General features: G+C 36.3%; 3 protein-coding genes across 11 annotated transcripts; 1 reads left to right on the forward strand and 2 right to left on the reverse strand.

Moving 5' to 3' along the window:
* Positions 1 to 1329: 1329 nt before the first annotated feature.
* LOC113287139 lies at positions 1330 to 5705 on the forward strand. 9 transcript variants are annotated; one of them, XR_003329754.1, is made up of 10 exons: positions 1330 to 1412; positions 1621 to 1710; positions 1913 to 2131; positions 2586 to 2754; positions 2851 to 2946; positions 3605 to 3705; positions 3840 to 3917; positions 4525 to 4553; positions 4679 to 4797; positions 4901 to 5035. XR_003329754.1 is itself a non-coding variant. In XM_026535818.1 (8 exons), exons 4-8 carry the CDS (start codon positions 2598 to 2600, stop codon positions 4560 to 4562), a joined length of 402 nt encoding a protein of 133 aa, XP_026391603.1. In that variant the 5' UTR covers positions 1330 to 1412; positions 1621 to 1710; positions 1913 to 2131; positions 2586 to 2597; the 3' UTR covers positions 4563 to 4894. The 9 variants fall into 9 exon arrangements, 1 of the variants encoding a protein (XP_026391603.1); XR_003329753.1 differs by having other exon boundaries at positions 4525 to 4797; XR_003329750.1 differs by having other exon boundaries at positions 3605 to 3917; positions 4901 to 5034.
* Positions 5706 to 11650: 5945 nt separating this feature from the next.
* On the reverse strand, positions 11651 to 12934 carry LOC113290618 (F-box protein At3g07870-like). Its single transcript, XM_026540203.1, has one exon. It carries the CDS (start codon positions 12932 to 12934, stop codon positions 11651 to 11653), a length of 1284 nt encoding a protein of 427 aa, XP_026395988.1.
* Positions 12935 to 13471: 537 nt separating this feature from the next.
* LOC113287141 (F-box/kelch-repeat protein At2g43445-like) lies at positions 13472 to 16825 on the reverse strand. Its single transcript, XM_026535819.1, has 3 exons — positions 16282 to 16825; positions 14601 to 15653; positions 13472 to 13789 (listed from the first exon to the last, which is right to left on the reverse strand). The coding sequence occupies exons 1-3, from the start codon at positions 16377 to 16379 to the stop codon at positions 13786 to 13788; spliced, it is 1155 nt and encodes a 384-aa protein (XP_026391604.1). The 5' UTR covers positions 16380 to 16825; the 3' UTR covers positions 13472 to 13785.
* Between the last annotated feature and the right edge of the window lie 4530 nt (positions 16826 to 21355).

Here is a 21355-nt window from a genome sequence, read left to right on the forward strand (position 1 = left end):
TTCTGTTGTCGGACTTGATGCGGCAAGCAAAAAGAGAGACATGGCTCCACCACCTTAGCAGTATCTATAGATAATCGGAAAAAAATCTCGGGTCGTTTTGCTTTTTTAGGATGCCAAAGACCTTATTATATATAACTATTCCTTATATATATATTTATATATGCTGGTTTATGCGAAACAAGGTATACTACATATATATACCCCTCATCAAAAGTACAAAGACTATGAAAAGAAGATCATCTAGTTACTAGGAAACCGAAGTGGAACTACGAAAGGAAATGGAAATCATCTAGAGTTAGGAAAGCAAATCGTCTAGCTAGCAATCAAAATAAGAACTAAGAAAATGAAATCCTAATAAGAAACGGAACAATGGAAAATTCATTCTAGAAGAATTGGTATGGATTTAAGATCCGGTAATGAAGATACGATGTGACATATCCAAGTTCTTTTGTCGGTTTTCCAGATAACGACAAGCTTGTCCATTTGGGCTTACAGCTTGATTGAGCCTATATAACCATTTGTTCGGCCTGTTACCAGAAATTATAGAACGGTTTTTTTGGGCACTACCCCATTTTGGTGGGGGACTACAGAGTATTTTTTTTGGGTGGATAAGTACAGTGACCCCATTTTGAGGCATACGGATATGTTTTGAGGCATATTTTCCCCTGAAAGTTATCAGCCGAACCTTAAAGTTATTAGCCGAACCTAGACAAAAACATAAATTCGGCTAAAAATTGAGTATGTCTCAAAAAAAACTCGGTCTGTCTCAAAATAGATTTCCTAATAATGGGTGTGGATTTAGTATCACTCATGTCCAATCCATTAATATGGATATTAAAAAGGCATCACGTTCAGCCCATTATCCAAAGAGTAAAATAGCCACATATAAACTGGATGGATATAGATGGATTGGTGAATTTCAAAAAATAATCATAAAAGATTAATATTAATGCTATGTATAATATAAAAAGAAAATATTTGTAATCATACATACGAAATCCATAGTATTCTTAACTTTATCCCTTTCTTTTTTTTTCGATGCCGGTTATTTTTCTGGCTTCTAAATATAAGCACCTTGCTCACTCTTTAGGCGACGGACGGGTGATATGTCATTCTATCCAACCCGAAAAACAATCGGTTTCAAAAGTTCATCCGCACCTATTCCGACGAGAAATGGATTGGACGTTCACCCACTGCAATACGAATTGGTTTGGATAAAATCCAAGTTCTTCCTCACCCAACCTCTAATGTGGAGCCGTTGAAGGGTGACCAAAACCCCCTTTTAGTCAGTGTACAATGCCCAGCCTCCAAAATGCTGGAATGGGAGCAGTCCCCCACCTAAAACTATGAAGGGTACTCTTTTCTCCGCCTCCCAACTTATTTCTCCTCCAACCTCAACAACTCTAATAATGGTATATCATCATCCTCCTTTCTGATTAGCATCAACTTTGAATATTGAATTTGGTTTGGTTACTGCAGAAAAATCAAATTTCTTAATTAACCCTAGATTGATAGAAAGTATTTAAGAGTTATTATGAAAGAAAATCTTGGGAAGAATTCCATATGGATTAAACTATTCTAGAGTGATTCTGACCCTTTTCTTCTTCTGACTTTGTCCAGGTTAAACATGTTTCACTACTTAATAGAGATTTCTTCTGGGATCCATTTAAAAATAAATAGGAAAACTCACTTGAACTACTATTGCACCAGGTAAGCAAACAACAACTCCAGATTTATCTTTAAGATGGATTATTTATGAATTATTTATCTAAGTTTATATGGATTATTTTTCTAAGTTTCTCTCCTGTCATTGAAAAATTTAAAGATATTCTTCATGTTACTTTTGTATTGCATCTAAAATTAAATCTTTATAAGAAATGAGAACCCCCCACTTCAAAATGTGATTTACCAGACGGTCCAGACCAGTAAGATTATGAATCCTACACCAGGTGTGTCAAAGCCTAACGATCGGAAGTGGAACGCACCTTGAAACTACCAGCCACATAATGAACTCATTACAACCGCAAACAAGCATAAGTAACTGTGTCCTCCAATAATAATCGGTTAAAGAAGTGCAGGCGAAACAAACTCCTGAAAGAGAAAGGGAAAGAACATTCCATGACACAAGAAGGTTAGTAATGCTCTTAAAATGCTTCTTTGAGTCTAGCTTATTATAAGGCATCTGCATTTATCAGTTAATGTTAATTATTTTTTTCCTTTATTTCCAATTTGCTTTCTGGCAAACCTGAAGGCTCCCGTGCTTTCGAGTTCTTTGTTGCAAACATGATCTTTGCATCATTCTGCAGCTTATTACTTCCATCAAAATGCTAGAGACATCACTTAAGTTCATACAAGAATCAAGATACCCAGTTTTTATCTTTCGCATGTGCCAGGGCTTGATAAATTTGCTCTGCTCTTTCTTGCAAATAAATATCTGGTCTTTCTGCGGTGTTTTATGCTGAGCGCAGTTAATTATTTGTACGCACTGATGATTAATGCGAGCATGGTAGTCTTACTATTACTTCGTTCCTTTGAGTCCGCCATTTTTGAGGCCTACATTGCATCTCACCTACTCCCCTTTTCAGGCTTTGTATGACATGCATTTTGGTGGAATCAAAATGCCTTGTTGGTGCTTTGGAAAATTCTTCGCTTTGGGTCTCTTGAAAGGGGAGATAATATGTACAGGAGAAATGCGACCAGCATTATACTTTGAGGACAAAAAAGCTCTTAATCTCTATACTGGCAATGAGATCTGTAGGTTTTTTTGGCTTTAATTATTACCTAGGCGTTATAAATGTGGAAGTATGTTTTGGCTCCTCGCTTAATGCTATTACATTCTACATTTTTCAGGTAGGAATTCAACTTTCACCAATATTACAGTCTACATTTTGAAGAGGGTTTGTTTCCAGGTCATTCTACCAATATTTATGTCCTGCGGTTACTGGGGTAAAAGTTTATTGTCTAATCTGATTATCCATAATTTTCATATTTGTAAAGTATGTGCAACTCCTGGCAACTGTATAGCCTGGGGTTACTTTTGTATTTGTGCATTATGCTTTCCTGGTTAGACCACTATATTTAACTGTCTCTATGAACTATGGATGTCAAAGAGGTTTAAGTATGCAATCTTCATCCCACTGTTTATACATTTTATGCCGAAGATGTGCATTGATACAATGAAGTGATACGTTTACATTTACCTGTATCTTTTATTTCGTGCCAAGGGAACAATAAAAATTAATAATTGAAAATGTTAACTAGATGTTGCTAGTACAAATAAATGGCTGATAAATCTTTGAAAATGATGTCAATTATTTAAGAATCAAAATTTTGTAAAAATTGAACAATGTACGAGGTTTTAGGCTTTAGCTTTTGGATCATATTGTGACCAGAAAATAAATTATGTTGGTTATAAGTTATGACAAATGAGCACTGGCTCAGATATTGAACTAATTGTGAGCCGAACCTAGATTAAATCGTGTGCATTGATTATTTTTTGCTAAACTGTATTTTAATTTTGTTGAATATTTTTCTAATTGTATCTCAGACCATCAAAGAACATACTCTTTCCTCATTAATTTATTGCCTTGAAATTGGATTTCAGGGAAGTATGCTCATGCTGGGTGTTATCGTGATGGTCTTAATGTTTTCTATGGAACTAAAGGCTATGGAATCATATCAGGGGACTGGGATTTGTAAAAAAAGGTGAAGCTCATGGTGTTATCAGTTGTGTCTATCCTGGTAATCTATTGAGAAAGTAACTGAATAATAGGATTAAACTGCAATTTGATTTCCTGACATGGTATTACTGGGGAGACTTCTGAATGAATTGTGTTAAGTGTTGCGCATTGCCATCAGCTTCAGATTTCAGGATACTAGCATGCGGGGATATCAGTCTTCCCATAGCAGGAAATTTGGTAAGTCATGCTTCTGTTTCTTCTTTCTTGGCACTTCAGAACTGCACTGGAATTGTGTGAGACATTGACATGAAGTGGTGATGCATTGTGACGATTTATTTTATACTGAATCACTTAATGTGGTGGTAGTGGCCACATTTGTACACCATGGGCCATGTTAGCTTACTCTACATGGTTGTTATTCGTGTGAATTTTGAATAGATCTTTCTTCCACATGGTTGCAAGCACAAAAATTCAGTTAAAAAATGTGAGCGAAGAACTATAGCAGTTCAGTCGGCTTCCTGTTAAGAACATAGAACTTTAGCTGTTTAGAATGGGTATGCTACTCCTATTGGTGTACTAAACAGTGTTTCGTTTTGCATTTGCTGAAACTGGAATAATAGGTTCCCTCTTTTTAAGAACAAAATCTTGCTGACTTCACAATCACATCTGTCGGGTATACTTTGAACTGGAAAATAGAATTAAAATTGTTAAAGTATTGCTTTTATCCCATTTGTATTGTTTTCTCTATACTATGATGAAGTTCAGGGCTGGTTGACGTTCAATTGTTACTTTATATCTCTCAATAATTATCTGATTCATTAGTCATCATGCATATATTTATCAGGACTTGAGGCATATGAAGATCCGTCCTTGGTAAGATGAAGATGATCAACCAAGTCATGCTCTTTAGTTTAAAACTGATTAAAGTAGTAGCGCAAATCAGCAAAGTGAAGATATGTGTTGTACTCACTCCTATAGCATCCCTTTGGCTGTCTTAGCTCAACAGGTAGAACGCATGGCTTTTAGTCACGAGGTTGTGGGTTCAACTCCCACAGACAGTGACTTCGTATTCAAGTATGAGGTGATTCTTCAGGAAGAGTACGTAGGTTCATATAAGGTAGGTGATTCTCCATTACAGCTTCTTAAACAGATCCATAGAATTTTAAGATCATAATTGCCTGATAGTTGGATTTCCGCTTTCTTTTGTTTTTGCTTTTCAGTAAAAGGTTGTCTAAAACCTATTATAAAGGGCAAACACAAAGCCTGAAAGAAACCAAAAACAAAGAAAATCTGCAATAGAAGCAACTGCGACACTATAACTGTTTACATTCACAAAATATATTGTCTTCTTTCAGATTTTGATATTATTCGATTCAAACACTGCAAACAATAGAAGCAACAAAAACATCTATGACAGTAAAAATCGTAGAAGAAAAATAAACTGGAAAACAATGTTGTTGATCGTTAGAAAAGAGAATCAAGGAAACTAAGCTAACCCGAATTCGTTGGATACAATACTAACTAGCTAGTTCTCTTGCAATAGTAACATATCATTTAAAGGAGTTGAGCTTTTCTCATAAACGACCGAAGCTGCATACACTACTCCATCAAACTTATGGATGTGATCTTCATAAACATCATCACCATCTTCTCTTTCAAACACCGTTGTCTCTTCAATATAATCCTCCCACCTCGTACGCTTACCAATGTAACATGATACCCAGGTAAAGTATGAGCCGGAATATCTTTCAGATCAACCTCATATTCGACCCAAAATCGAGGTTCCTCATCACTAGGAAATTCATCCTCATCCAGTATCGATATAGAAAGTTTCTTATCCACTTCGTTGTGACACACCATGCATATTTTTCTCTAGTAGTCTCTTTTTACTAACAGTCCAGTGATAACGGATCACTTTGAATCTCCTTCTTTCGACATTGAAACATAGAACATTCATTACTGGGGTGGTGATCCAATAAATTGATTCTCCTATTGTTGTAGGAGAGTAGGCTTTCCCATTGTATTTAGGCACAGCTGGGTCATCATTTTTAGTGCTGCTCCATGAATTGGTGCCAAGAGTTAAAATATTGCACCAGGTTAAGTTCTCGGTTAAATGCAATAAAACTAGCTTGAATTGGTTTTCTGTTGCATCAAATCCAAACCCAATCCCATCATTCCTCTGATTAAGCATTGCAAGAGTTCTGAACTCACCTGTTGTTGGGTTGCATATATAGCTGGATTGGTCTCCATATAGGTAGATCAAAGATTTGCATGACAACATTTTAAATTCTTCTGCAGTACCTTCCAAGATCTTTCCATCCTCTAAGATCTTTGGAATTCCACCCCTCTTCAATGGATGTTATACTCAGTGTCTTTTCAGGGTAATACTAGTAAGTTTGAGACAGAACAGCAAAAGCATAAGGCACTCTGCTAACAAGAAGCAAGAAAGTAGCATATATGAGAATTATGTAGACCAGTAATTTGAACACAAAGATCAAATCTTTTGACGAAACAACAAACAACCCTAGGCTAGAATCATAATTATGACTAATTCATAGCTCACAAAAAATATAAGTTTGAGACAGAACAGCAAAGGGCTAATAAGGAAAGTAGTATATATGAGAATTATGCACACTAATTTCAACAAAAAGATCAAATCTTTAAGCATATAAAGAAAGAAAAACGTAACCCTAGAATGTACCATATCAGAGTAGGAAATTAACAAAGAAATGACTACAATTTTAAGTACCTTTGAGGAGGTCCTATGAAGCTAGTACATCCAATTCTTGTAAGAGGCTTTACCACCTTATCTTCAGATGGATCCCAATCCTATCTTCTTCACCATTGTTTTTGATCAACGAATGCACAGAATACTACTATTGATGAAGCCTTGGTTTCTTGAAAAACCAATGCTCGAATTACTACTATGATGAAACTTCAATTAAGAGGATTGAGGGGTTTACTTTAGAACTTTGATTTCTTGAGCAGAACAAGTAGAGAAGATGAATAGCCAAAGAATGCAGGATCATAGAATGAAGAAGGTGTATGAATTTCAAATTTATAAAGAGGGAGGGAGGGGGTTTTAGGAAGAGACATAGTACATACAAGTGTCCTGTTCTGAGAGAGCTAGCTAACCGTTGCAGTCTTTGTTCGGATAGACCCATTCGGACTTCTTAGGCGGTTTGCGATATTGATAGAGGAGTTTGGGGACTTAATTGTCAATTACGCCCTTTCTTTCCTCTCTCTTCATCTTCATTCTTCAACTTCAGGAGGAACAAGTAGAAAAAGTTACTTTTCCTATTTACTATTGGACTAGGTATATTAAGAAAGAAGAAAAGCCAAATTTACTGCTTCATTTGGCTGAAATTTGATTTTTACTTTGCCAACTCCCAAATGAAGCTGTAGTATATAAAGCAGGCTAGAGAGAAGGAAATTGGTACCCTAAGCTATGTGGGACTAAACATAATAATGAATAACTCTTGGAGCATTCCAACTCGAAAAAATAAACTAATTTTTATAAAGATGGAAACAAATGTTAATTATTTTAAAACTTTATTAATTGATCTTTGTCCGGATGGACCTTATTATATACAAAAATGATTCACACCCAGCCAGGAAAACTGTCTGATAAAAAAACCGACCCAAAATATCTCACAAAAGTCGGATTCCCTGTTGTCCTCACGGGATCTATCGGGACCACACAGAAAAACTGAGATTGTGCGGTTTTTCCAGTCGTTTTTTTGGCAGTCCGCCAAGAATCATCCTATTATATATACCCTTATCGAAGTGCTAAGATAGTAAGACTAAAAGAAAATCATATAGTAACTAGGAAACCAAAGAAGAACTAGGAACGAATATATATATGGAAGTCATCTAGCACTAAGACTAGTTTAGCAAACGCAACAAGGGAAATCCAGAACTCATGCTAGTAGAATTGACGTGGGTTTAAGATGCAGCAATGTAGATATAATGTGGCGTGTCCAGTAACTCAATTAAGCTTTCTTCATCTGTCGTTTTCGAGATACCAGAGAAATTATTTGTTTGGGCCAAGAGCTTAATTGAGACTATATAACCATTGGTTTGGGCTGGCAAATAGAAGATCCAGATTCTAAACTATATCATCTTCCATTCAGGGTCTCGAATCATTGTCCAATTCTCTTAATTACTGAACTTGAGAGCTGCAAGCCTAGAAATTCTATAGATGCTGGCTTAGAGATTCTTCATGTACCGTGCTTATTAACCAATCATGGAATTTTTCAACAAGGTCTCACAGTTTAGCTGTGAAACTGATTATCACCAGGAAAGATTTAGCTAGATGGAACATGGAAGAGTTTGGTTACATTGGTAATCACATAAAATATTTTTAAAAGCAGCTATCATATCTTGAATCTCTTCCTTATAGTGATTATACTAGCAATCAAATCCAACTTACTGTTGATATCTAAGTCATTGGGAGAAAATAAAAGATTTCTAACAACAAAAATCAAGAGATAATTGGATTAAAGATGTAGTTAACAATGCGGCTTATTTTCACTCCATGGCTTATAGGAAAATGTCTAGAAACAATATCATTTCTATTAGAGATTCAAGAGGTAAATGGTACCATAAAATATAGGAATTAGCTAATTTTCTTAAAAGTCATTTCTCTTCAATATCTTCAACCACTTCTCCTCAGCTTCACAACTCCTCTTTCCATCTCATTCAACCAGACATTACTCAGGAAGACAATTAAATGTTATTGATGATACCAACAAAATAATAAATACTCCCTTCGTACCTCTTATATAGGCGGAATATTGTCTTTTCCTTGTACCATTAGATAGGCGGAGTGTCAATTTCAAGATGACTTTTAACCATTTTATCCTTATTTATTTTGCTTGGTTATCTTCACAATTGAGTTAATGTCTCTAACATAGGGAAAATAATAAATGGTAAAACAGGAAAAAACATGGGTTTATAAAATCAAGAAACAATTCTTAATCTAAGAGGTTTTAACAATCCGCCTATATATGTGGCACAGAGGGAGTACATAATACGCTTAAAAGCATATCTAGATGGAGTGCTCCGGGACCAGATGGCTTCCTTGCAGGCTTCTACCAGTCCCAATGGGTTATTATTGGTGATGAAAGAACCCTCATGGACCAAAACTTCTTTAAAACAAAGAAAATGCCAGATGATATTAATCAAGCTATAACCTGTTTGATTCCGAAATCACAATATCCTGTTATTCCAAATGATTACAGGCCAATCGGATTATGTAATTGTTCCTACAAAATCATTTCAAAACTTCTTGTACTAAGAATGAAAACATTGTTGGAAAAGATCATCTCTCCCTTTCAATTTTCTTATGTCCCTAGAAGATTCATTAATGACGGTATTATAATGGCTCATGAGCTAATTCACTCCATCAAATAATCAAAAAAAGAAAACATGATTAGTTGCTCTTAAACTAAATATATCAAAGGCCTTTGATATTGAATGGGATTTTGTCGATAAAATGCTTCTTCATTTGGGCTTCCGTGAAGAATGGAGAATTATCATTCAACAATGTATTTCTATGACATCTCTTTCTACCAGTCTCAATTGTAGTATTTGCAACTCTTATATTCCATCCAGAGGGTTATGTCAGGGAGACCCATTGTATCCCTACCTCTTCATCATGTCTATGTAGTACCTCTATAGATCCTTGGAATATGCAAAGATCAATAAACAGATTCATGGAATTCGAGTTACTCACAACTCAATCCAAATTAATTATCTGCTTTTCGCTGATGATTGTATATTATTTTTCCAAGATGATTCAATAGGTCTTGCTCATATAAATACTATACGTCAGCAACTTGGTAGTTTGTCTGATCAGGTGATAAATTTTGCAAAAGATGCTGCTTTCATCTCTAGCGACATTTCTCATATTAAAAAGCTAAGCATAGTTAGAAAACTGGGAGTTAGAAAACTTTGCTCTACTGATAAATATTTGGGGCTGCCAATCCTTCTTGGAAAGTCTAAATCTAACTCCTTCAATTCTATTCGGGAATCTTTTGAAAATAGGTTTCAAGGATGGAGTGAATCATTATATGTCAGGCTATAAGTAGAATCTTAATTAATAAGCTCCTGGTAGAAAGTACGGAAGCTTGGAGTCCTCCACCTAATCATCAACTGAAAATGAATATAGACGCATATTTTGACCACTTTACTAAGAAAATTCGTATTGACCTAATCATAAGAGATTCTACAGGTACATCCAGAGGCATGCACTTCAATGGAGGATTAGATGCAGATCAGGAGGAATGCTTGGCCATAAAACATGCAATATTATAGGCCAAGGACTTGAAGTTACAAAATATTATCTTTGAATCGGACTGTCAGAATGTTGTTAGTTCTATCAGCAATGCCATCCCCACAGTTCACTGGATGAGTCAAGGGCTTGCAGATGAAAAAAGGCATTTAGTTTCCACTTTACTGTGTGTTTTTTTTTTTGTAAGTCATATGAAAAGACCTGCTAATAAAATAGTCCATGTAATAGCTAACAGAGCTAGAGATAACAATTCCTTGATTTTTCGTGTAACATCCCAGAAGATTTTGCAAAAATTATAAAGGACGAGATGGTTAGCAAGAAGTTATGTAATATTAAGGCTTGAATAAAAGTAGTTCTTTGCATCAAAAATAAAATAAAGAAATTATAGGTTTGTCATTTCAATTAAGCTCGCGTATTTTAAGTTTGAGGTGATTCTTTTTGAGGAAGAGTACGAAGGTTAATTTAAGGTAGGTGATTCTCTATTAGAACTTCTTAACAGATCCATCAATATTAGTAGAATTTGTAAGATCTCAACTGCCTGATATGGGAGACAATGAGGTTACATGCACGTCAGAAAAGCTCTCCTAGAAGTGTAGATGGTACGCACCATAATTATATTCCATTCTGCAATTGCAAACCAAGGCAGCAACCCAAAATGGAAAGCAATTACTACTTCCCTAGAATTTGATGTAAAACAAACCTGCAAAAAGTTAACCTTGGATAGCCTACTCACCACCACCTGAAACTACTATCACAAAGCTTCCATCCCAACTCCTGCCTATAATGACACTACCCAACTTCACCAGGATTTTCCCCTGGAAACTCCATCACAACAAAGTAGAAGTACCTGATTTACTTTTAAGAATTCCACCTTCAAGCCGTTCACCAGTACCGCATTATGAATAAAAGTTTGTTTAAGACAAACCTATTAAAGCTTTTACTACTGATTCGTAAACATGATGAAGGATTCGATAATTGCTTACATTTAAATGAACAATTGTCTTCTATTTGATCAATAATGATTGGCAGAAGAAAACAAAATGGAAAATAATGTTTTTGATCGTCAGAGAAGAAAACAAAACGGAAAACAAATTATCATCCGAACCTATGTTTTTTGTCAGCCGAACCGTTTCTATGATCAGTATATTTAGGTGGTAACAATTCAATTTTTTTGACAAATCCAACTTATGAAAAGGACATTAAACCTTGTTTAGAAGTCTACCTCTGTACTTATAAACAAATCATAATTATCTATTAGTTCATCCGATCTCAAAAGTCTAATTTCTTATTCTTCTTCTTTAATAAACCCTAACTTAAATAAATCAAAAAAAAATTCAATTGAAATTGAAACGAACACTATATAATCATCACTGACAATAACCACTAATCATTAACATTAACTACTGATTATTAGTATTAGACTCTAATTATTGTCATTAACACTAATGAAATAAGGACATTATTGTCATGATAAAATATGACGGATATGGAGTTATTGATTTTACCACACAGTAATTCTATCTTGTCATTACCTTGTATGGCTGAAAATAGGATTCTTACTAAGTGGTGAATTATATATGCAACTCGAATTCCACACAAACTAGCCATTCAATATCTCTAGGATGTTAGTAATCAAATCCAAAGATATATATATATATATATATATTATCCTTAATTAAAATGATCTCCCGAAAGGCTCGAACCCGAAACAAGTTGTATCAATTTCCTCATTAGGAGCAACTCGGTATACCTCATCAGCAACATCATCCCATGGAGTACGAACCGGGCGTGGAACCCGTCGTGGAAGAGCTGTTGTGTATTTCTTTGAATTTTCTCCCGTAGCTTCCAATGACGCAAAGGTGTTTATGTGAGCAATTGCTTCGACATGCCTGATGTAATCAGTTGATGCGTCGTTGGAAATCATCTTCAAAATTGTGGTTTTCGTGTCATAACAATAAAGCACAGATTCATCGCATAAGAATATGATCTCTCCGTTGTTTGTAAGTAAAATCGGCTGGAATTTCCCTCCACGAAAGCCTGTTACGGCTTCAAATAAGTCTATAAAAAACTCGGTACACCAGGTCTCCTTCGATTCGCTACTTTCTATCAAGTAACAGATTTCTACTGCATTGGACCAATTTATATAAAGACACAAATGCCTTCCGAGTGCTACAAGTCCGCAGTCACGGTTTTTCATATAAGGAGGGACTGGTAGGAATCGAAACTCTTCATTAGCCAAGTCGAAGGCCACAACTTTGTCGTACGAAATCCAGTAAATAGCATCATTTGCATAAGTACCACTCTTCTCCAGTCCATACAAAACTGTACCTAAAGCTCTCCACCCACGACCACTGCCAAGTGTGTATACTTCAACATTTCCGTCAGCGAACCCGTTGTTTTTGTAACGGATTCTTACAACCTTATACTCATCGGTTGATTTAACGTACCCAAATCCACAAGCTATACGACCATACATGTAAACCTCTCCTCCCTTTACACGACCGAGATCAGGCTCAACTAGTTGAGGAAGATAAACGTATTCTCTGGTAAGGGGATTACAAATATAGATGGGATCTATAACCGAATGGTGGTGTTGAAATGCACAAACCAAACCATTGCAGGAGCCAACTAAGTGATTATACGAAACATTATTGTGCATACGAGGATGATAGACCCTTTTCAGATTTTGATTGTAAATGTATTTCTCATCAACGCTAATCCTATCACTTACCTGTCCTCCGTTGAAAAGTAACGTTCTGTTGCCGGACATGGAAATGCGGCAAGCAAAAAAGAGACATGGCTCCTCCACCTGAAGCTGGCGTCTGAGGTGCATCTTAGTAAACTCACTTCCGCGGGTGAGAGTTCCAAAACGTTTACAAACTAATTTGCACTCCAAGATAGATTCAACTGGAACCCTAGAAAGGAGTTCTACTAAGATATCCGTGGGAAGAGAATCCATTAGCGATCAAGCTTGTAGTAAGTACTATAACAAAAATCAAAAACCAAAAAGTGAGTTCTAAGTTGAGACAATCAATCAATCAATCTCCGGTGCTTGGATGACCGACAAAATCTTCTGTCGATTTGCTTTTCTAGTATGCTAAAGGCCTTATTTTCTATATATATATATATATACCCCTCATCAAAGTATACTAAGACCAAGAAAACAAAATCTTACCAGGAAAGAAAACGAAATCCTAATAAGAAACGGAGGGAAATCGAAAACTCATGCTAGTAGAAATTGAGCTTCTTCTTCGGTTTCCAGATACCGACAAGCTTTTCTGTTTGGGCTTAGGACTTGATTGAGCCTACATAACCATTGGTCTGGCCCTGTTGCAAGAAATTAACCAGTTTGGCCTGATTTCTAGCTAGCAATTTATAGGTTTGTCATTTCAGTAAACATTTGAAGTGAATTAAAATGTAGAAGCTAGTTGTGTGTGCTTTTCATTTTTGGGCATAATAAGTTAAAATGGACTGCTCAGCAGAAAAGAAAAGAAAAGAAAAAAAAAAGTAGAAGATGATTCTAATGGAATTAGGTGGACACTTTCAGTCAGTTGGCCAGCCAGAAATATAAGGCATTTCACTCATTTGACACTAAACTTGTTAAGAAGAAAGATTGAATCTATAATTATCCCTGCATTGACTGCTCCAATATTTCCATTCAAAGCATTCACCACCCTTTGGTTATCCCCTTCTAAATGTAATCTTGTTATTCCTTTGTCTTTAGCCCATTTTATTGTTTCAAATGCACCCAATGCTTCCGCCTGCTCTGGATCTAAAGCTTTTGCTGAAACTCCCCTAGCTCCATTGCTTCTACCTGCAACATTACGACAGATTAGTCCTATGCCTGCGATCTTAGTAAATTTGCAGAATGCTGCATCAAAATTAACTTTGATATCATCAGCAGCTGGACTTTTCCAGTGTTTTGGAGCCAAAGCAGCTATGTTTACTCTTCTGTTTATGGATGAGCTACCCTGGATTCTTAACCAATCAGACATGTGATTTTTTATGCTCATAGTAATAGCATCTGCATTGACCTGCACAATCTCAAACACACACTGCACCTAGTTTTCCATATTTGCCACATTGTAAAACATATTGTGTTAAACTGGTTGGTGTTATTTGGCCTAAAATTGACATATTTATCAAACCGAAGTTTAATCCAGGAATGAATATCCTTACCTTGCAGCAACTGCACACAATTTAAATCAATGTTGTTAAGAACAGATATGAAGATGTTGCATTCAACAAACAGATGCTGAGAAGACTCATTATGATGGTTACAAAGAGGGCAAAGAACCTGCTTATGCTTAGTGAAGCTCAGTTATTGGATAAGGTTAGTATAAGTGATCAATTGCGTAGTAAAATGAAATTGATGTTTGCATATAAATACATCTAACAACATCTACATGTAGTAAAATTAAGCAAAGATAATGAATTCACTATATTTGATAATTGCTTACGTTTACAAAATAAATTGTCTTCTTTTAAATCGATAATGAATTGACATCATCCGATTCAAAAACCGCAAACAGTAGAAGCCTAGCTCAATATGTAGAAGAAGAAAAAAAAAACTGGAAATAAATGTTGTTGATAGTCAGAGAGAGAATCAAGAAAACGAAGCTAACCTGAATTTGCTGGTTACAGCTAGTTCTTCTTCAATAGTAATATCATCCGAAGGAGTTGAGCTTTTCTCATAAACAGCTGCCTGATTCCACCAACCTAAAGTCTTATACAATACTTTCTCAAACTCATAATCCAATACCTTATGAACCACATTCTTGGCTAGTCTGTCAACCAACCTGGGTTCATCAAAGTATGAAACTAATCCCATCAATGTCGACCACAATATAATCCTCCCACCTCGAACGCTTATCAGTGTAACACGATGCCATGGTACAGTATGAGCCGGAAGATCTGTAAGATTAATGTTATATCTCCAACACCATTGATGTTCTTCATCACTGCGGACTGCATCCTCAATCAGTGTCCATACCCAAAGACGCTTACTAATTCCATTGTGATACACCATACATAAATCTCCTAGTGCTTCACCCAAACTATAGAATATATTTTTCTGGACTCGTATCTCTTGACTATCAATCGGGTCCATGGCCGCAGGGATTAATTTGAATTTCCTGCTTTCAACGTTGAAGCTTAGGACATCCATTATTGGCGTTGTAATCCAGTAAATTGATTCTCGTATTGTCGTAGGACAGGAGGCTTTTGCATTGTATGTAGGCACGGCCGGGTCATCATTTATGGCTCTGCTCCTTGAATTGGTGCCAAGTGTTAAAATATCACACGATGTCAAATCATCAGTCAAATGCAATAAAACTAGCTTGTACTGATTTTCTGTTGCATCGAATCCAAACCCAATCCCATCTCTCTGATGATTAATCGGTGTAATACGTTTGAGTTCTCCTGATGCTGGGTTGCATATGTAGCTGAAACGCTTACTATATAGACAGATCAAAGATTTGCATGATAACATATGGAATTCTTCTGCTTCTAAAGTATACTTCAGGAATCTTAATACGTTTAACTCAGCTCTCTGTTCCCAGTCATCTTTGGAACTCCACCCCTCTTCAACAGATGTTATACTCAATGTCTTTTCAGGGTATCGTGATTGCAGTTTGCAGTAACTCTGGGAGATAATAGCAAAGGGAAAGGAGGGCACTCTGGTAACAAGAAGCAGGAAAGCAGTACATGAGAATTATGTAGATTAGTAATTTCAACATGAAGTAAAAAAAAAAAAACCCTAGGCTAGAATCATAAATATCTGAACTCTACTAATTCATAGCTAAGAAATTCACAATGAAATATAAAATTGAGAAAGAACAGCAAATGGCACACTGCTAATAACAAGAAGCAAGAAAGTAGTATATGAGAATTATGTACACTTATTTCAACCCAAAAATCAAGTTTTTAAGCATATAAAGACACAAAAAACAACCCTAGGCTAGAATCATAACTGTACTAATTCATAGGTAAGAAATTATGTATGATACTAATCAAAGATCAAATTTTTAAGCATGTAAAGAAACAAAACACAAGCCTAGAATGTATCATGTAAGTGCAGAGTAAAAAATTCATACAACGAAGTAAACAAATACTATAAGTTTGAGATAGAACAGCAAAGGGGCACTCTGCTAATAACAACAAGAAGCAAGAAAGTAGTAGTATATGAGAATTATGTAGAGTATTAATTTCAACACAAAGATCAAATTCTTAAGCATATAAAGAAACAAAAAACAACCCTAGAATGTACCATAAGTGCAGAGCTAAGAAATGAACAAATTTAAGTACCTTGGAGGGCCTATGCAGATGTGGCATTGAGTTTTTGTAAGAGGCTCTACCTTCTGATCTTCAGATGGATCCCCACCCAAATCTCTTATCATCACCATTGTTCTTGAACAAAGAATGCACAGAAACTTTGATTTCTTGAACAAATAATACACCAATTACTATAACGAAGCTTTGATGATTTCTTGAGCAGAACAAGAAAAGAGGATTAAGAACAAGAATGCAATATTATGGAGAACTAACTGAGAAGATATAATTATGTGTATGAACTTCAACTCTTCTTCTTCAAGAGAATGCAGAGACTAGTAGTACTGATGATTACAAAGAGAAGATGCAAAGAATGCACCAATTACTTTAATGAAACTTTGTTGATTTCTTGAACAGAACATGTAAAGAAGAAGAAGAATGTAAGATGATAGTAGTAGTAATGAAGACAAAAAATAGGTGTATGAATTTGAATTTATAAGAGGGAGAGGGAGAACAGAAGTGTAGTGTCCTGTTTTCCGTTGCATTTCTCGGCACCTCCAATTACAGTGAGGCCCGCCCGCCCGCCCATAAGTCTGGGCTGGATAAACGCATTTGGAGTTTTTTAGGCGGGTTTGTGAATATGGATAGAGCACAGGGTCTTTATCGTCAATTGCATCTTTTCTCATCTCCAGGAGGTAGAACCAAACAGTCCCTTCTCCTGTTGGGTTGATTCTCCAGGAAAGGATAAATTGAGTGAGATCTGCTAAAATGTGGATTTTGATTAAATTGTATAAATACTTACTGGTGCAGCTCAATCCCATCGGAGATCTGATTGGTAGTCTTGATTGTAACTCTAAAATCGATTCAATTGGAAGATAAACCTGTAAATCACCACCAACACCACCATTAATTTGCATAAACTCTTCTTCTTCTGTTCTCTGCTGCTTTATCATCTTCGTATCATAATCATAATCTCCTATCTTGGATTCAACTGCAAAAGACATACTCGCTTTCTTTTTTTCTTTGTTGATTTGAAATTCCAAAATCCTCTACTCTTTCCGTTTGCGCCTCCGTCCGGAAACTTCATTTCTGATTAAAGAAGAAGACTAAGTTGGGGGGAAAGATTCCCACTTAGTGTTTTCAGACCGAACATTTTCTCACATTACGCCCATAGTGGGGTTTTCGAGAAAACGTTTTACCTTATCACAGATGTCTGGCCTTATAGGCCTACTAAATATATTACAATTTAGGAAATTAAAATAGTTAATTAAGTTTCTAGAAGCAGTAAAGAGTAAGTTCTCCGTCTACATTGTTTCCTTTTGCAGCTGTCTTCTGGTCTTCTTGTCCGGTACCTCCATTGTTATCTCCTTCCATCCTGCCTTCCGTGCTATAAGCATAGCAGTTATCATTCCTATTGAGATGGCTTTGGTTGGGTTCTATTTCAGATCTTGTAATTGAGTTTGGATAGTCAGTTGGTATCCAATTATGTTTCCAAATAAGAATAGACTCCCCATTTTCCAACTCTCCGGATAGTATTTTTCTGTATTATTTTTAGACCCTTTCACAAACATTTTCACATCCACGAACTATTTTGTTTTGGTTTATTTTCCAATAAAAGCAAAGGAGAGCAAAATCTGAAATATTTACAATTCAATAACTTCTCCAGAGACACTCTTGAGAGTGTATCAAACGCCAGACAACCTTATTGATCATGGCCAGATTAATCTCTGCATATTTTTTGAAACCCAGGCCCCCAAGTCTTTGGACAAACTTAGGGAAGACCACTTTTTTGGGCACATTCCATTAACTTGCCCTTCCTTATTCTCCCAAAAGAAACTCCGACTGAGGCATCTAATTTTTTTGTGATGGTTTTAGGAATGACAAAACATGTCTTTTGATAGGTTGCCATGGAATCAGCTACATGCCTGACCATGACAGCTTTACCCGGAGGGGAGAGGTGGATGCCTTTCTAACCGGGTATTCTTCCTTTAAGTTTTTCGAGAATTGGTTCGAAGCACCGAATTTTAGATCAATGTGTAAACAAGGGCATCCCTGGATATTTATCTTCTAATTTTATTCTTCCAACTTTCATGATATCAATTAATTCTCTAGCAGTCCTATTATTCACACTTTTTCCGAAAAAAATATCTGATTTTTTGTAGTTTATTAATTGGCCTGAACCCTCACTAAAACTCTAGAATTTTTAATAGATTTCTGCGTTCCTTTTTTTTTGCCTTTGCAAAGATAAGGAAGTCATCTGCGAAAAGCGGATGACTAATAGGTGAGGCACCAATGGACACTTTGATTCCATGGATTTTCCCTTTCTCCTCAGCATCCTTTAGAACTTTTGACAGTCCTTCCATGCATAAAATGAAGAGATATGGCGAAAGGGGATCTCCCTGTCGCAAACCTCTCGATGGTTTAAAGAAAGTTGTCGGAGAACCATTTATTAGCACAACAGTAGTTGTTGTACTTATGCATTGGGATATCAGGTCACACCAATGCTCCCCGAAACCAAGTTTTTGTAGAGTTTGAAGTAGGAATTCCCATTCAACTCTATCAAACGCCTTGGACATATCTATCTTTAGACCCATATACCCAGTTTTCCTTTTCTTCCTACTTCTCATAGTATGGATTATTTCATGGGCAATGATGACATTTTCCGAGATTTGTCTCCCAGGGACAAAAGAGGATTGGAAGGGGGAGATGAGCTTATTGTTAGAGCACTGCTCGGTCAAACTCGCATGCTTTGCTATCTCAAGCATGTTTGTCAATGTTAGTGATCAAAACTATATGTCTTGATTTCTAGTCTATTATAGCTAAGCCTCGGACTAGGATAGTAAATGTAGCTGAGCTCAAGGACTTCATGGCGATTCATCATACAAGTGGAAGAACTACTCAAGTAACCGGTGGAACTTCTCGAAAAAAAGGTATGTGAAGACTTGAACTTATCCGTCACTCAAAAGTCTATCTATTCTATCTTCTACTTCTAGAGACAAAAGTCGTATGCTATATATATAGACTTAGATTATACACATTTGGTATTTCGAGCCGAGTATACCTCGCCTATATATATCTCGGAATATGTGTTGGTAAGCGTTTCGCTTCGACCATGTTTTTCTTTACTTAGTGACGCAAGTCATGTATGTATCGATCATCTTGAAAATTTCTTTGACGAGAAATAGTGTAACAACTGTATAACGTCCTCTAAGAATGTTTCAATGATTGGAATGAGAGCTTAGATTACATAACCATAGTGGACATAAGTATGTTGTGGAAACACATATGTGCATACGTCCCATGATGGAAATCGGCTAGTAGCCAAGTCCGCGAACTGCCGAAGTTCTCAAACCCGAGAATTTCTGCTGAGTTATCAAACTGTGTTGCATGAGCCAAGTCCGCGAACCAGCGAAGCTCTCGAACCCGAGAATTTCTATTGGAGTTTGAAAACTCTTTCCAGCACTTCAAGTCCGCGAACCTAGTCTGCGAACTTGTATAGGTTATATATCTAAAGATAATTTCTGAACTTTACTCATAAATACTAAGGAATGCTTTGCAAACCGTGGCTATAAAGTTCACGAACCGATTCATGTGGATCGAATCATATTTGCTTCAATTGTGTCTTGTATAGTACATGAGATTTCCTTGCAATTGAACAACTCTCTAACTAGTTCATGTGAGTCATTTGAACTAGTTATGGTGAATAAGAAAGTGGTTGGTATGAAATGCTCAAACGGCTAACTTTTGGTTGACTATTATTGAACTAACAATGCACACGTTTGGGTACGGTTTACAAACCTAGAAGCGTGCAGTTCATTTGTGTATAACAAGCTAATATTTCGATCTAACGGTTGAAATATATTATCTTGAATCTAAATCAGGTTTTCATCTAACGGTGAATAACGTTTTCTTTGTGAGCAAGGTGAAACCCTGATTTGAAAGGCTATATAAGGGGACATCTAACATATCTACAAAATAATCCCCACACGTCCGTGTGATACTAGTTTGTAAGCTAGAGTTGATTCTCCTTTAACCCTCTGGTTTTCTTTTCTCAAACTGGGTTAACGACTTGAAGACTTCATTAGGATTGTGAATACAGACCGATATTACTTTTATCGTAGTTGTGTGATCTGATCTTGCATCTTCTATCGTACGAGTACAATCAGATTGATTGGCTTGAGATCGTGAGAGTTCTCCGATAGGCAAGATATAAAAGTAATCACAAACATCTTCGTTTCATCGTTTGTGATTCCACGACGTCTTGTTTCGCTACCACACGATTAAGATTATTGTGAGGTGATTGATTAATCTAGGTTGTTCTTCCGGAATATAAGACCGGATTATGAATTGGTTTATGTTCACCTTGATTATATATCAAAAGACGAAACAAAAACTTTAGGTTTTTTCTGTGGGAGACAGATTTATCCTATTTATCCTTTGATAAACTTTTATGTGGGAGACAAATTTGTTTATTGTTAAAGCCTGCGATTTTGGGTCGTAACAACTCTTAATTGTGGGTGAGATCAGTTAAGGGAATCAAGTGCATAGTATCCCGCTGGGATCAGAGGCGTAGGGATGCAACTGTTCCTTGGATCAGTGGGAGACTGATTGGGGTTCAACTACAGTCCAGTCCGAAGATAGCTTGGAGTAGGCTAGTGTCTGTAGCGGCTTAATACAGTGTGTATTCAATCTGGACTAGGTCCCGGGGTTTTTCTGCATTTGCGGTTTCCTCGTTAACAAAACTTCTGGTGTCTGCGTTATTTCTTTTCCGCATTATATTTGTTTATATAATAGAAAAAATACAGGTTCCGCGTTAGATCAATCAATTGTATAGTCCGACCTAAAGGTTTCTGATTGATATTGATTGATCCTTGGACATTGGTCTTTGGTACCGTCCAAGTTCATCTCTCTTTGATAAAGACTCGCAGATTTCTATTTGCTTGAGTAAAGATCAAATTGAGAGATTGGGATATTAACTCCTTGAGATACTTTTACCTAGATTGAGTCTGACTGTCTAGTTGATTCTCTAGAAAGTGTTTCGGAGTTTGTCCATACAAATTGATAAGCGAAATACTGGGTGGTGGTGTTAGACCCCCGCTTTTTCACTTAT

Source organism: Papaver somniferum, chromosome 6 (assembly GCF_003573695.1).
Source record: "Papaver somniferum cultivar HN1 chromosome 6, ASM357369v1, whole genome shotgun sequence".
Lineage (NCBI taxonomy): Eukaryota > Viridiplantae > Streptophyta > Magnoliopsida > Ranunculales > Papaveraceae > Papaver > Papaver somniferum.